We start from the raw sequence: 14,677 nt of genomic DNA on the forward strand, positions 1-14,677 counted from the left end.
TATCCCGCCTTTGTAAGGAGGAACCGATACTCGATGTGTCATAAAAATGGGGAAGGTTCACAGAACTTACGGTAGGTATGGTAGTTCAGATTCTACTTCTAATTCATTACATGACATTATATGGTCAGAGCGGGATCAAGATCATGTTGTTTTGGGATTCATGTGTCTACTTATTTGCTGAATTTTAATTGATATTGTTTAATGTGGATCTAGGTTCATATTTTAACTTCAAATTTTTTCGAATTATTATATCTTTGTTTAATCTTTTCTAGTTCTTATTGTTAATTTGAGAACTACTGCCCTGACGTAGGCTTTTTGATAACCTTTTGCGCAAAATTGATATAATATATATATATATATATATATATATATATGGTCTGGTTAATGTGTGTCTTAAGGATTCGTTTAGTTGGAGGAGTAGAAAAGTGGGAGGATAGAAAATTGTAGGAGGATAGAAAAATGGACGGATGAAAAATATTTAGTTTTCCCTCTTGTGTGTTCGGTTGAAGGGGTAGAAAAATGAGAGGGTGGAAAACTCTTTTGTTTGGTTGGAGAGAAAAAAAGAAGGATGAAAATTGTAATTTATATAAAAGTTGTCAATACTTTTTTAATTCTCAAAAAATTTTTTCTAAAAATAAAAATTAATATGTACCCTTAAAACACATATTAATAAAATCCACACACATATATATATATATATATATATATACACCCAAAAAAGATGATAATATATATAAAATATGTCTAAGGTCTCACTGAGCAGTGAGCACGTCACTACTCACTAGGCCAGCAGGTCAGGTCTTAGACCTGGTTTCTTAACTCTTAAGTTTAAAAATAATGAGAAAAGACTTGGCTTTTTAAGTTTGAAAATAATTTAAACAAATAAACAAAAAGCCAGCTCATTCCCACTGCCACGTTTTCCAAGCAATCTGAATCTGATAGCTTCTTGTAGTCTTTACTTAGCTTTTCTTCCCAACATATGCTTCTCAGTCTCCTCACTTTTCAGTCTCTACTACACTTCTCTTCCCCAGTTTTTCAGACACACAGTAAAGCAACAAACTATCTCTCTTTCATAGCTTCAGCCTTCACTTACTCTCTCTCTCTCTCTCTCTCCCCCTAGTCCCTTCCTCACTCTTTCTTCTCTGAAGAACAGATCCAGCGAACACCGTATTGGACTCTTGGGAAATTCCAGGTTCTTGGACTTCCTCTTTTCAATTTGTGGTAAAAAATCTTCATCAATTTATTTATTTTTGTTTGTTTATAGATAGATAGTTCCAACAAATAGAAATTTAGGACCCGTTTGGTAGATGAGTTTAAAAACTGAAAATAATTGATCGAAAATATTTAATACGTGATGGTGAAAAAGTGCGTTGAAATGTGAAAGATTTTATTTAAAAACTGAAAATAGTTGTTTAAAAACACTAACCAAACAACTCCTAATATCAAAATATTTACTTGACTTGGCTTACTTTTTATTAAAAAATTGCATGCAATTGATTGCAATTTTTCTTCTTGTGCTTTTGCTTTTGGAAAACACTAAAAAGTATTTTCTTACTTTGGGCCATGTCCATGTATAAGAAACCAGAGTATCACAGTGTAATGAATCTAGAGAGAGAGATGGAGAATCAAGATTGAAAAAGTCTGAGATATTTTCATTAATTAATAAAATGAATTACAAAAGGTTTATATAGAAGAATTGGCCAAAAGAAAATAAAATAACTAACTCTAAGCTAATTCCAAAATATGCGGATCAACTATCTACAACTGATCATCACATTACACCACTGATCATCACATTACACGTGTCCATACATACTAACTAACTAATCCAAGACTAAAACTACATGTCGTATTTGATGCAATAGCCGTTTAGTGAAATAGCAAATTCATCCACAAATGCTCTGCTCCAATACTCTGCCTCTCTGCCTGATCTGGTGACTCATCTTGAAATGCTTCCATCTAACTTCTTATCATCTAAATTTTGACATTCCCGCTCAAGAGGAGAATCTGAACTATTGCTTGCATCTGTCTTCTTTTCATCTGACCCTTTGTCATCTAAACTTTTGCATTCCCCCTTAAGATGAGAAGCTGAGCTGTGGATATTCATAACATTCATTTTACTTAACAAGTATCTCAGCTGTGAACTTTTAAGGGCCTTAGTAAGTAAATCTGCCAGTTGTGTGTGTAGGAGTGAAGAACAATCTAACCACATTGTCTTGTACCTTATCTCTGATAACATGATAGTCAACTTCTATATGTTTGATTCTCTCATGGAATACAGGATTTTCTCCAATATAAATGGCTGCTTGATTGTCACAAAATAAAAGAGCAGGTTGAGGATGATAGATCTCCAAATCCTTAAATAATGCTAGCAGCTAAGTCAGCTCACACACTGTGACAGCCATAGCTCTATATTCTGTCTCAGTCGAAGATTTAGATACTATAGACTGTTTCTTAGACTTCCAAGAGATTAAAGAATCACCCAAAAATATACAATACCTTATGGTTGATCTTCTGATGTCTATACAAGATGCCCAATCAGCATCTGTATAAGCTTTCAAATGGAAATCTGAAGATGCAGACAAGAAAATTCCTTGACTTGGACACCCCTTTATGTACTGCAAAACCTTGTAAGCTGTATCTAAATGAGGTTTCCTGGGTTTGGACATGAATTGACTCAGCTTGTGAACTGGGTATGCTATATCTGGTCTAGTGATAGTTAGGTATAATAACCTACGCACTAACCTTCTGTAGACTCTAGGATCAGGTAACAATGTACCTTGAAGCTTGCTCAATTTCAAATTATGTTCCATTGGTATTTTACTAGGCTTACAAGTTGACATTCCTGCATCCTTTAAAATCTCTAAAGCATATTTTTGTTGGCACAAGCTAATTCCTTTATTTGATCTGGCTATCTCAAGACCAAGAAAATACTTCAAACCTCCAAGGCCTTTAAGTTTGAAATGTTGATCTAAAGAAACTTTGAGTGCTTCAACTTCTTGAACATTGTTGCTAGCTATGAGTATATCATCAACATAAACCACCAATGCTATGAAAGAATTATCAAACTTCCTTGTAAACAATGAGTAATCAACTTTTGATTGTTTAAACCCAAGCTGCTTAAGAACAGAACAGAATTTGGCATTTCATTGCCTTGATGCCTGTTTAAGTTCATATAGAGACTTATTTAATTTGCAAACAACATTCCCCCCTTTGTTGTGAAAGCCTTGAGGGAGTTGCATATAAACTTCCTCATGTAAGTCCCCATTTAAGAATGCATTGTTGACATCTAATTGGACTAAATGCCATCCTTTCACAGCAGATATAGCAAGAAGAGTCTTAACAGTAGTCAACTTGGCAACTGGTGAGAATGTATCAGTAAAATCCAATCCCTCTTGCTGAGTGAACTCCTTTGCAACTAATCTTGCTTTATATCTTTCCACAGACCCATCTACCTTGTATTTTACTCTATAGACCCATTTGCATCCAATAGCCTTTTTGTTGGAAGGTAAAGGGGTAAGAGTCCAAGTGTGATTGGAAGCCGAGGCTGCAATCTCAGCATTTATGGCCTCTTTCCATTTAGGATCCTTAACAGCCTCATAATAGAATCTTGGTTCAGGGATTGAGGTGAGGAGTGAGCAAAAATTGGCATAGGAAGGAGAGAGATGGGAAGAATCAATGTATTCAGAAAGAGGATATTTAGTACCTGACTTCTTGTTGAAATGAGTGGATTGTGTAAGCTTAGTTGAACTGACAGTGTTGCACTTATAGTCTTGCAAGTATGTAGGAGTTTTGGAAGGCCTGGAAGACCTTCTTAAAGAAGAAATGGAAGCAGGTGGAACAACTATGGGAGTGTGACCATGGGACAAAGAGTCAGGTTTTGCAAAATTGCTATGATTAGAATCTGATATAACAGATTCTGGTTCTATAGAACCTGAAATGATAGGAAGTACAGGATCCAATGCTTTATTAGAAACCTAAGTAGGACTACAAGTGGAAGAAGGCATGCTTGGAGAAGAAACAATAGGATCTAGAAACATGGCATCAACTGGGATTGCCACATTAGGACATATATGAGGGAAAGAAATGGATGACTGTGGTGAGGTGACAGAAGAAATAAAAGGAAAGACATGTTCATGAAATGAAACATTCCTTGAAATGAATATCTGTTTTGTGACCAAATTTAACAATTTGTAACCTTTAACACCAAAAGGGTAGCCAATGAAGACACAAGGAATAGATCTAGGAGCAAATTTAGACCTATTGTGAGCTAGGGTAGATGCAAAACAAAGACAACCAAACACTTTTAAATGATGATAAGAAGGGGTTTTGTAATAAAGTTTCTCAAATGGAGTTTTATGGTCCAAAACAGTACTAGGCAGCCTATTAATAATGTATACAGCTGTCAAAACACAATCCCCCCAATGGCAAAGTGGTATATTAGACTGAAATTTTAATGCTCTAGCAATGTTTAAAATGTGTTGATGCTTTCTTTCCACAATTAAGTTTTGTTGTGGAGTAGCAACACATGAGTGTTGATAGATAACCTCATGTTGAGCATAAAAGTCTTTTAGAAAGAATTCTTGAGCATTATCAGTTCTAATTACTTTGATATTGGTTTGAAATTGAGTAAAGATCATATTGTAAAATGAGATTAACAAAGGCCTAGTTTCTGTTTTAGATTTCATGAGGTAAACCCATGTGGACCTTGTAGCATCATCTACAATTGTAAAGTATTTAAAACCATCATGAGTTGCTTTAGCAAATGGTCTCCATACATCACAATGTATTAAATCAAAGGCATGCTCAGATAGATGATTAGAATTAGGAAAGGGTAGTCTTTTAAGCTTTGAAAGAGGACAAACAACACAGTCTTTATTTGAATCAAAAGAGGGTACATCTGATATACAATAGGGAAGTTTGTCATCAGACACATGTCCAAATCTAAGATGCCACAAGTAAGGCTTATTGACATTAGAAGCATTGGAAACAGAATGAACAAAAGATTTGAAAACTGACTCTAAGACAGTAGTGGCTTCTGATGTAGACTTGCAATTTTCTGAAGTTTGCAGCAAGTATAGGTTGTTATGAAGCTTACCCAATCCAATCACTTTCCAACAAGTAAGGTCCTGTATGAAAAAGTAGTTTGATAGAAAAACTAAGCAATATGACAAGGATTTGGTTAATTTGCTTACTGAGATCAGATTAAAAGAAAAAGCTGGAACACAAATCACATTTTCAAGAATCAAGGTTGGAGTGAGTTGAATTGTGCCTATGTGTGTGACAATGACTTTTTCACCATTAGGCAAATGCACAAAAGAAGATGGTGAACTAGTTATATTGGTACAAAGAGATGTATAATGGATGATGTGATCAATGGCTCCTGTGTCAAGAACTCAAGTTTCTGCATTGTGGGCTGTTTTGTTTGAAGGATTTTCAGCAAAAACTGAATTCTCCAAATTAAGGCAAACAGAATCATGGAAAGAAGCACAAGAAATACCTGAGAGAGCTGAATTGGTTGCATGAACAACCTCTTGATTGTTGGAAGGAGATGCATGTGAGCTCAGCATTGATAGTAACTGCTAGCATTATTCAGCTGTAAAAGGGAAAGAGCTTGATTGTGATGCAGCCTCGAATTGACCCGTTTCACCATCAAAGGTCACTTGATTTGCCACAGAAACTCTGCCCTTTTGCTTGTATCTTGGAGGAAATCCCATTATCTTGTAACACTTTTCCATGAAATGGCCAAGTTTGCCACAGTGGCTGCATACAGGTCTGCCCTTGCCTTTGTTCTTCCCACCTTGATTGAACCCTTGAGTCTTGACTGCAAGAGCTGTTGAATCAACTAACACAGTGCCTCAATTGAAACCTAAAGCCCTCTGCCTTTCTTCTTGTATCACCAAAGAAAAGGCTTTGTCAATTGAGGGACTTGGCTCCATCATTAGGATCTGAGTCCTGACTTGTGAGAAGGCTTCATTTAAGCCATTGAGGAATTGCATCAATGTATCTTGATGATTGAAGAGTGTGATTTTATCATTCACTCCGCAGATACATCTACCACAAGAACAAGATGGTAAAGGCCTGAGATTAAGCAACTGATCCCAAGAAGCTTGAAGATTAGTGAAGTAGGTAGTCACTGTTGCATCTCCTTGCATAATTGTTGAGATCATCTTTTGAAGCTGTGAAATCCGTGGACCATTAGCTTGGGAGAAACGGTTTCTGAATGAATTCCAAACCTCCATTGTAGTGTTTCTGTAAATCACACTTGCAGTGATATGAGGTGAAACGGAATTCAAGATCCATGAAGAAATCATGGAATTGTTCTTTGACCAAGCAATTTTCTCCAGAGGCGTAACAGCCATGGAAGCTGTGATAGATCCATCCACAAAACCTAGCTTGCTTTTCGCATCTAATGCCATAAGCATAGCCCTAGCCCAATTAGGGTAATTGTCCTCAGTTAAGAGTTGAGTGACTAGAATCGCACCTGGTGATTCTCCATGGTGCAAGAAGAAAGGACTTCTCAGATCCTCCATTGGAGTAAGCTCACGATGAGCAGTAGATTGAGAAGCGGAAGATGAAGAGTTTTGATCTTGATTCGCCATTGATGAAAGCACGAAGCTTTGATACCATATAAGAAAACAGAGTATCACGGTGTAATGAAGCTAGGTTTATATAGCAGAATTAGCCAAAAAGAAAATAAAATAACTAACTCTAAACTAATTCCAAAATATGCGGATCAACTATCTACCATTGATCATAACATTACATTACTGATCATCACATTACACGTGTCCATACATACTAACCAACTAATCCAAGACTAAAACTACAGGTCGTATTTGATGTAGTAGCCGTTTAGTGAAATAGCAAATTCATCCACAAAAGCTCTGCTCCAATACTCTGCCTCTCTGCCTGATCTGGTGACTCATCTTGAAATGCTTCCATCTAACTTCTTATCATCTAAATTTTGACACCATGGGGGCACCCCCACGCCAAACTCACATCCCAAATACCCTTTTTTTTTTTTTTTTTTTGAGGTGGGTCATAGACACAAACTTGACAACGAACTACCCTTCTTTTTCAATGCGTGCACTCTCTGTTCAAAAGGGTAGCAACCAACAAACTAATCAGGTTCATAACAACTTTAGTGCATTTCTTTTTATTCCCTTGCTTAAATCTATTTATCTCACCATTAAATAATAAAAAAATAAACTAGTTTTTTTTTTTTTTTTTTAAAGTAAGCCAGTAATTTATTTAAAAACACTTTTTATTTCAAATATTAGAAAACAAAAATATATCTATATATGGGATGTTATCATGGTATTACTCACAGACACAAAGGTGCGGTTTGGATAGGACGTTTTCTACGTTTTGCGTTTCCTGCGTTCCTCCTCCTTTTCTTTTCTTTTCTTTTTCTTTTTTTTTTTTCTTTTTTCTTTAGCCACAAAAGTTGACTTTTCAACCGTGAACAGTGCATCCATACATTGTTCACGAACCCACAAATATAACTTTTCAGCTATTCTTTCATTAAAAATGGATTTCACGGTATTATTTACACATTTAAAAATTATTTCGCTACAATGTTTTCAGTTTTCAGTTTCAGCAAAATAAGTTCTATCCAAACGGATTCCTAGTATTTGTTTGGATGTGCGTCCACGTCTATGCGTTTACGTTTTTTTTTTTTTTTTTTAAGCACGTGAACAGTAACATCACATGAATTTACTATGCAGAGACAAAATGTACTGTTCACGCACTATTTATGTATTGTTTACTCACTATTCACGGGTCCCACAGCATTATTTATATATTTAAAAATTATTTTGCTATTATGTTTTCTGTTTTCAGTTTTTAGTTTCAGCAAAAATAAGTTATATCCAAACGGACCCAAACTTGACAACACATTAAGTCCATTGCACGTTGTCAGAAAATTAAAATGACGGAGACCTCTGTACAGTATAGTTAGTACCTTGGTGGAAAACGCGTGTTATAGTGTTAATGTCCTTTTAAAAGCGTGTTTACAGTGTTACCTTCTTGGAAGGAGGAGACTTCTGTACAGTATATGTTTAACTCTACTGCTGGTTTTTTTTTTATTTTTTATTTATTACAAATTCTTTTACTCTCATACTTTCTTCTCTTCAATTGCAAACACATTTCTTGTTGCACTGATCTGATTCCTATTTCTTTCTTTGATTCAATTCACTCTTTTCTTAATCTTCCGTTTATAGATACCATCAATGGATTTCCTGAACAATATAGAAGCCACCTCTTCTTCTTCCACTCGCCGATGGGAGTACGATGTCTTCTTGAGCTTTGCAGGTAAAGATACCCGCGAAGGTTTTACTGGCTACTTATATAAGGCTTTGTGCGACAAAGGCATTAACACCTTCATCGACAATAAACTTTCGAAGGGAGAAGAAATTTCGGAAGAACTTATCCAAGCCATCAAAAATTCATCGATTTTGGTTATTGTCTTCTCTGAGAACTACGCCGAGTCCAAATGGTGCTTGGATGAACTTGCTGAGATTGTTGAGTGTAGAGAAAAGGACCAAGAGGTTCAAATTCGTCCAATTTTTTACAATGTTAATCCATCAGAAATACGATATCAAATGGGAAACTTTGGAACTGCATTGGCTAATCATGAAACGAAGTTCAAGATTAACAAGGACAAGGTGCAGAGGTGGAGGGATGCTCTAATAAAAGCAACTAATGCATCTGGATGGCATTACAAGAAAGGGTATGTATCTAATTGTTGATATCATGATTCATGAATTTACTAATATTATATACTGCTAATCTGGTTTGTCATAACCATTGCATGCAAAATTATGGAAGTAATTCTATTTTGATCATATCATCTAGTACGAAGTTAGTTAGTCTAAAAAGGTCCAATTATGAGTTTCTCATTTATTTTTATACTTCAAATATGATGTTAATATCAATAACAGTTATCAAATATATGAATTACATTCCATTTACTTTATTTAAAAAGAATGTGTTAGTTGTGTTTTATAACTCACAACTATAATATCTTGAATTCGTAGTTCATTTGCCAATCTAACTAATTATATGTTTTCTTATGCTATGTGATTATCAGCGGCGCTACATATACATATGAATCTCACTTCATCCAAGAAATTGTTAACGAGATATCAGATGCTAAATTAAATCAGACGCCTTTATATGTTGCTGAATACCCAGTTGGAATAAATTCTCGTGCAGAGGCCATAAAGTCACTTTTAGATATTGGGTTAGATAAAGTTTGCATCGTAGGGATTTATGGCCTTCCCGGAGTAGGAAAGACTACAATTGCAAAAGCTGTTTATAATAAAATTGCTAAACATTTTGATGGAAGTAGCTTTTTAATGAATGTTAGAGAAAATGTGGGGACAGATGCTGGCATAATCACACTACAAGAGCAACTTCTTAATGACATCTTAGGGGATGGTAATTGGAAAGTGGGCAACAGATTTAGAGGAATCAGTTTGATAGAGAAGAGACTTTGTAATAAAAAGGTTTTTTTAACTTTTGATGATGTCGATGGTTTGACAAGATTAGATAATTTGCTTGGAAAATGTAATTGGTTTTCTTCCGGAAGTAGAGTCATTATAACATTAAGAGATAGAAGCTTGTTAGCTGCCCTTAAAGAAAAAGTTTGTACAACTTACGAGGTCAAGGAATTCGAGGTTGAGCAATTAAATAAACATGAAGCTCTTCGACTCTTTAAAGCGCATGCCTTTCATGGAAACATACGTTGTGATGAAGATTATTCTAAACTTGCAACTAAATTCATAGATTTTGCCAATGGCCTTCCACTAGCTCTAGAAATAATAGCTCGTGATTTGTGTGGAAAAGCTAAAGATGTATGGAAAAGTGCATTAGATACGTATAACAAAATCCCCCATGAAGATATTCAAAAAATACTTCGAGTAAGTTATGATGGATTGAATGACCTCGAGAAAAATATTTTTCTCGATATTGCATGCTTCTTCAAAGGATGGAACAAAGATTATGTTGTAAAGATATTAAATGCTTGTGGATTATGTCCTGGCTTTGGTATTTCGAGACTCGTTAATAAGTGTCTCATAACTGTTAACAAATTTGGTAGATTGTCAATGCATGACTTGATACAACAAATGGGCAAGGAAGTTGTTCGACAACAAGCACCAGACATCCTCAGAAAACGTAGCAGGTTATGTTGTTATGAGGATTCACTTAAAGTACTAACTACAAATAAGGTATAAGTTCTTTTTCTTCAATTGATTTGTTCTTTAATTTTTTTTCTTTTTCACTAGCTACAAGTATTGTATTTTTTCTTTCATTTTTTTCTAACATTTTATAAAATATTAGTTCATCAGTATTGTTTTTGCATAAAATTTCAAAATCATTATAAATTTGGAAAATTCTGTTACTTTTTATAGTTGACTTGATGCTTCTCCAATTAGGGATCAGAAAACATTCGGGGCATAATGTTGCGTTCGCCTCAACCAGTAGAACTGCAACTACACACTAAAGCTTTCAGAAGGATGGAAAATCTCAAATTTCTAATAGTTGAGAATGTACATATTTGTAAACCACTTGAATTTCTTCCCCACAGTCTAATATATCTTAAGTGGCCCAATTATCCTTCTCACTGGCCATTCAAATATTTTCCTCAACAACTTGTTGTTTTTGAGATGCCATGTAGTTGCATTAGATTGCCAAAGCTAATCAAGCAGGTATGATTATGTATATTTTTAAATTGGGATTTTTGTTAAATTTTTTATTTCAAATTTTGTTGTAGTTAACTTTTGATTTTTTTTTTTTCTCCCTACAGAAGAGTCAGTTAGAAAATTTGACAGATGTCAATCTCAGTGGTTGTGAATTTATTACGGAATTGCCTAAATTATGGGCCCCAAATTTAGAGAAGTTGAACCTCTGTAATTGTAAAAATTTAGTTAAATTACCTAAATTTTGGGCCCCAAATTTAGAGAATTTGAACCTCTATCATTGTAAAAATTTAGTTAAATTTCCTAAATTATGGGTCCCAAATTTAAGGACTTTGTTCCTCAAAGGTTGTAAAAAGTTAGTTAAATTACCTAAATTAGGGGCCCCAAATTTAGTGTATTTGGACCTCTCTGAGTGTAAAAATTTAGTTGAGATTGATGAATGCTTTGGATCTCTTGAAATGCTTTACATATGGCATCTCACTGCTTGCGAAAAACTGCAAATTCTTCCAAGCCAACTCAGGTTGAAAGCTCTTGATTCTATTAGTCTTAAAGGTTGCTCAAGCCTTGAGAAGCTCCCTAATTTTCATCCAGAAATGGAACATTTAAAGGAGTTATTTTTAAGTGGGAGTGGTATTGGAGAGGTGCCTTCATCAATCGAGCATCTCACTGAGCTTAAAGAATTATGTCTTAAAGATTGCGAAAACCTTCGGGATCTTCCAGATAGCATTTATAAATTGACACAGCTTGAGACATTGGTCACTCCTACTGCCAAATTGAGACCGACGTGCAATTCTTTTGAAGGCTCTTTCGGATATGGGTTTGTGAACCTGACAGAACTGGATTTCGAGGGATATGAAGGCATAATTGAATTAGATCTTTTGATGAAGCCTGACTACTTCCCTGCATTGAAAAAGATAGATCTATCTTATACCAATATTGTTACCATCCCTGAAAGCATTAGCAGACTTCCCAGATTAGAAGAACTTTTTATTACGAATTGCAAGTTTCTTCGTGAAATTCAAGGACTTCCACAATCGATAAAAAGTGTTGATGCAGAGGATTGCATGTTGCTGGATACCCAATCACCAAGCGGGCTATTGAATCAGGTCTCTCTCTTTCTTTAAGAAACAATTTTTGTTAATTTCTCTAAATACTTTACGAGATTTGCTAAATGAAAAATATCTTGAATTTTCTAATTGCATGCAGGTAATAGAAATTATTGGGATTTTACCAAGTAGAGTATGTGGTTGGGCAAGAAGCCACAAATTAATGGATCCACAGTTGACCAATTACTTCCCATCTGAAACTGAGGATGCTGAATATGAAGATGAATATGAATCTGAAACTGAGGATGCTGAATATGAAGATGAATATGAATATGAATTTGAAACTGAAACTGAAGGTGCTGAATCTGAAACTGAGGGCATTGAATATGAAGATGAGGACATATCAATGGATTCACAGTTCTCCAATCATTTCCCAACTGAAACTGAGGGCATTGAATATGAAGATCGGGACGGTGATCGTAATGTTCTTTTTTGGGGAACTGAGATGCCGAATTGGTTTAATCATCAAAGTGTTGATAATTCCATAGTTTTCTTTGTTGGTCACAAATTTCCAAAATTGGCTGTCTGTTTCGTTTCTGGACAAGATGACTTTATTGGCTTTCTTGATATTTCCATCAATGGTTATGAAAATTGTGGATATAAGTCTATTGATCTATTGGGAAATCATCTATGTTTATTTTCTCCAACTCAACGGTCTCTACAGAAACATTTGAATGAATCAAATCCAATTGACCAGAATCTTGTTGAGGTTTCAATTAGATATAAGTCAGATGACACCTGTTATTCTATAAAAAGGTGGGGGGTCCACATAGAATGCATCTGTCCTCCTAAAGTTGATGATGCTGTTGATTATGGGTATTCTATAAAAAGGTTGGGGGTCCAAGGAGATGATGTTGAGTACTTGCCAACTTCGAAGAAACAAAGGACACTTGATGAACTCTGAAGAAATGTGCCTCAATAAAAAAATCACATTGAAACTGTTTCTCCTCAGTCGTTTCTGACCTGTTTCTTTTTGCATTTGATGCCAAGGTTTGTTTCCATTTTGGTAGCACTGTTTCATTTGCATCTGTTACACAATGGCAATGGATATCATATAAACTTATAAGTATTTTATTGTGTTTCTATTGAAAAAAAAAAAGGGTACTGAATAAGTTTTTGAACTTAAAAATTGTAATTTGGTTAATTGGTCTTTATTTTTTGTTAATGCAGTTGACTAGGATGGTTGTGGTTGAAGTCACTGGCAGGCCCCAGATTTCCTTTTGCCTTGGATGCGAGCTCTGTCTGGTATGATTTTGTGTTTTTTGATCTGATTTTTCAAATTGAGATGCATAATTTCTGCTTAGCTTACCATGGTGAAGAAAGATCTTGCAATTGTTTCCTAGTTTTATTCATTCGTTTGGACTTAATTGGTTTCTTGATTTAAAAAATTATGTACACCAGTCACTTAGAATCCTAACTTTTGTAGAAAATGTGTATCATTCTGAATTTTAGAAGCTACATCAAATTTGTTGGTTGTGTACAAGATTGTTTGAAAGAAATCGTAAATGATTTGCATCACGCCTAAATCTATATCTATATATTACTAAAAGCTGAAGAGTGGCATTTATTGCTTTGAGCTCCTATTGCGCCACCTCATTCGCCACATAATTATTAATTATTAATTATTCCTTCTTTTTTTTTTACAAAAAAATATATATAAATAGATTATTGATTTTACATATTCATCTTTGTCGGTTTTAAAATCTATATATATTTCTTTTTTATTTCCAATTTTCCTATAATTTTTTTTTACATTCACTTATTTTTTTTAAATATTTACACTTTCTTCAACCTTTCTTCTTCCCTTACCTTTTCATCTCCCCACTACCCTTTACTTTAATATTGCTATTCATCTTTCCCTTTATCTTCCTTTATTTGTCTTTTCTTATCCCTTCTCTCTTACTATAAATTTGTCACTCTTTTCCATTCTTTGCATAGTTTTCTCTCACAAAAAAGTTCTCTCTCTCTCTCTCTCTCTCTCTCTCTCTCTCTCTCTGTCTCTCTGTCTGGATTTTTATTTTTTATTGCATCTCCGCTTTAAGTTGATAAATTTTTGTGTTTTTAAGAACTTTAATTTAGGTTGATACAATTTAGTTTTGTGTTTTAAGTTATTATTATTATTATTTTGCTCCTTGATTGTTAAATTTTATCTGATTACATTATAAAAAAGTAAAGATAGTAGATAAAATAAAAATAGTATTTCATTACATAGCATAATTTGAATAATTTAGTGTTTATTGTTAAATCTTTTAATTTTTCTTATTTTTTTCTTCTCTTCTATTTTACTCAATATTGAAATTCAACCACATCCTTATCATTAAATTATTTATATTTTCTCTCTCTTTTTGTTTAAAAAAAAATGTAATATTTTACTTAAATTCAAATAAAAGAAAATTGTGCTCGTCAAATTGTACTCATTTTTTTAACATTTACACTTTCTCCAACCTTTCTCCTTCTCTTTACCTTATCATCTCCCCAAATATTCTACCTTGATATCACTCTTCCTCTTTCCTTTTATCTTCCTTTATTTTGTTTCTTTTTATTATCATCCTCTTAGTATAAATTTGTCATTCACTCTTCAATTCTTTACATAATTTTCTCTCGCAAAAAAGTGGTTATTTCCTACTCTTTCTCCCTCAATATTTTGGTGGATTTTTATTTTTCTTGTATCTCTATTTTAGCTTGATAAATTTTTGTACTCTTTAGAACTCTATTTTGGTTTATGGGATTTAGTTTTGTGTTTTAAGTTTTATTTTTATTTTTATTTTGATTGTAAATATTATCTATTGCATTGTAAATAATTAAAAATAGTATATATAGAATGTATATTATTATATTAATAGAATTATTTGGATAAGTTAGTGT

The 14,677-nt window shown here is 34.0% G+C and overlaps 2 protein-coding genes across 3 annotated transcripts; one reads left to right on the forward strand and one right to left on the reverse strand.

Annotated features, from left to right (window-relative positions):
* The first annotated feature begins 956 nt into the window (after positions 1 to 956).
* LOC112010035 (disease resistance protein RPV1) lies at positions 957 to 13,237 on the forward strand. 2 transcript variants are annotated; one of them, XM_065764467.1, is made up of 7 exons: positions 957 to 1,192; positions 8,226 to 8,734; positions 9,095 to 10,235; positions 10,443 to 10,715; positions 10,814 to 11,812; positions 11,913 to 12,802; positions 12,983 to 13,237. In XM_065764467.1, exons 2-6 carry the CDS (start codon positions 8,235 to 8,237, stop codon positions 12,714 to 12,716), a joined length of 3,717 nt encoding a protein of 1,238 aa, XP_065620539.1. In that variant the 5' UTR covers positions 957 to 1,192; positions 8,226 to 8,234; the 3' UTR covers positions 12,717 to 12,802; positions 12,983 to 13,237. The 2 variants fall into 2 exon arrangements, with proteins under 2 accessions (XP_065620539.1, XP_023898181.2); XM_024042413.2 differs by having other exon boundaries at positions 958 to 1,221; positions 12,983 to 13,236.
* LOC112010560 (uncharacterized) lies at positions 5,589 to 6,602 on the reverse strand. The gene is made up of 2 exons (XM_024042932.1): positions 5,930 to 6,602; positions 5,589 to 5,833 (listed from the first exon to the last, which is right to left on the reverse strand). The coding sequence occupies exons 1-2, from the start codon at positions 6,600 to 6,602 to the stop codon at positions 5,589 to 5,591; spliced, it is 918 nt and encodes a 305-aa protein (XP_023898700.1).
* Positions 13,238 to 14,677: the final 1,440 nt, after the last annotated feature.

This window comes from Quercus suber, unplaced genomic scaffold (assembly GCF_002906115.3).
Source record: "Quercus suber isolate HL8 unplaced genomic scaffold, Cork oak 2.0 scaffold_563, whole genome shotgun sequence".
In the NCBI taxonomy this organism is placed as follows: Eukaryota; Viridiplantae; Streptophyta; class Magnoliopsida; order Fagales; family Fagaceae; genus Quercus; species Quercus suber.

Coding starts and splice junctions, on each gene's coding strand:
- LOC112010560 (XM_024042932.1), bottom strand. CDS start 6,602: ATGGCGAATCAAGATCAAAACTCTTCATCTTCCGCTTCTCAATCTACT. Junction 5,834..5,929: donor GATCCTAATGATGGAGCCAA/GTCCCTCAATTG, acceptor TTGATTCAACAG/CTCTTGCAGTCAAGACTCAA.
- LOC112010035 (XM_065764467.1), top strand. CDS start 8,235: ATGGATTTCCTGAACAATATAGAAGCCACCTCTTCTTCTTCCACTCGC. Junction 10,236..10,442: donor AAGTACTAACTACAAATAAG/GTATAAGTTCTT, acceptor TTCTCCAATTAG/GGATCAGAAAACATTCGGGG. Junction 11,813..11,912: donor CAAGCGGGCTATTGAATCAG/GTCTCTCTCTTT, acceptor AATTGCATGCAG/GTAATAGAAATTATTGGGAT.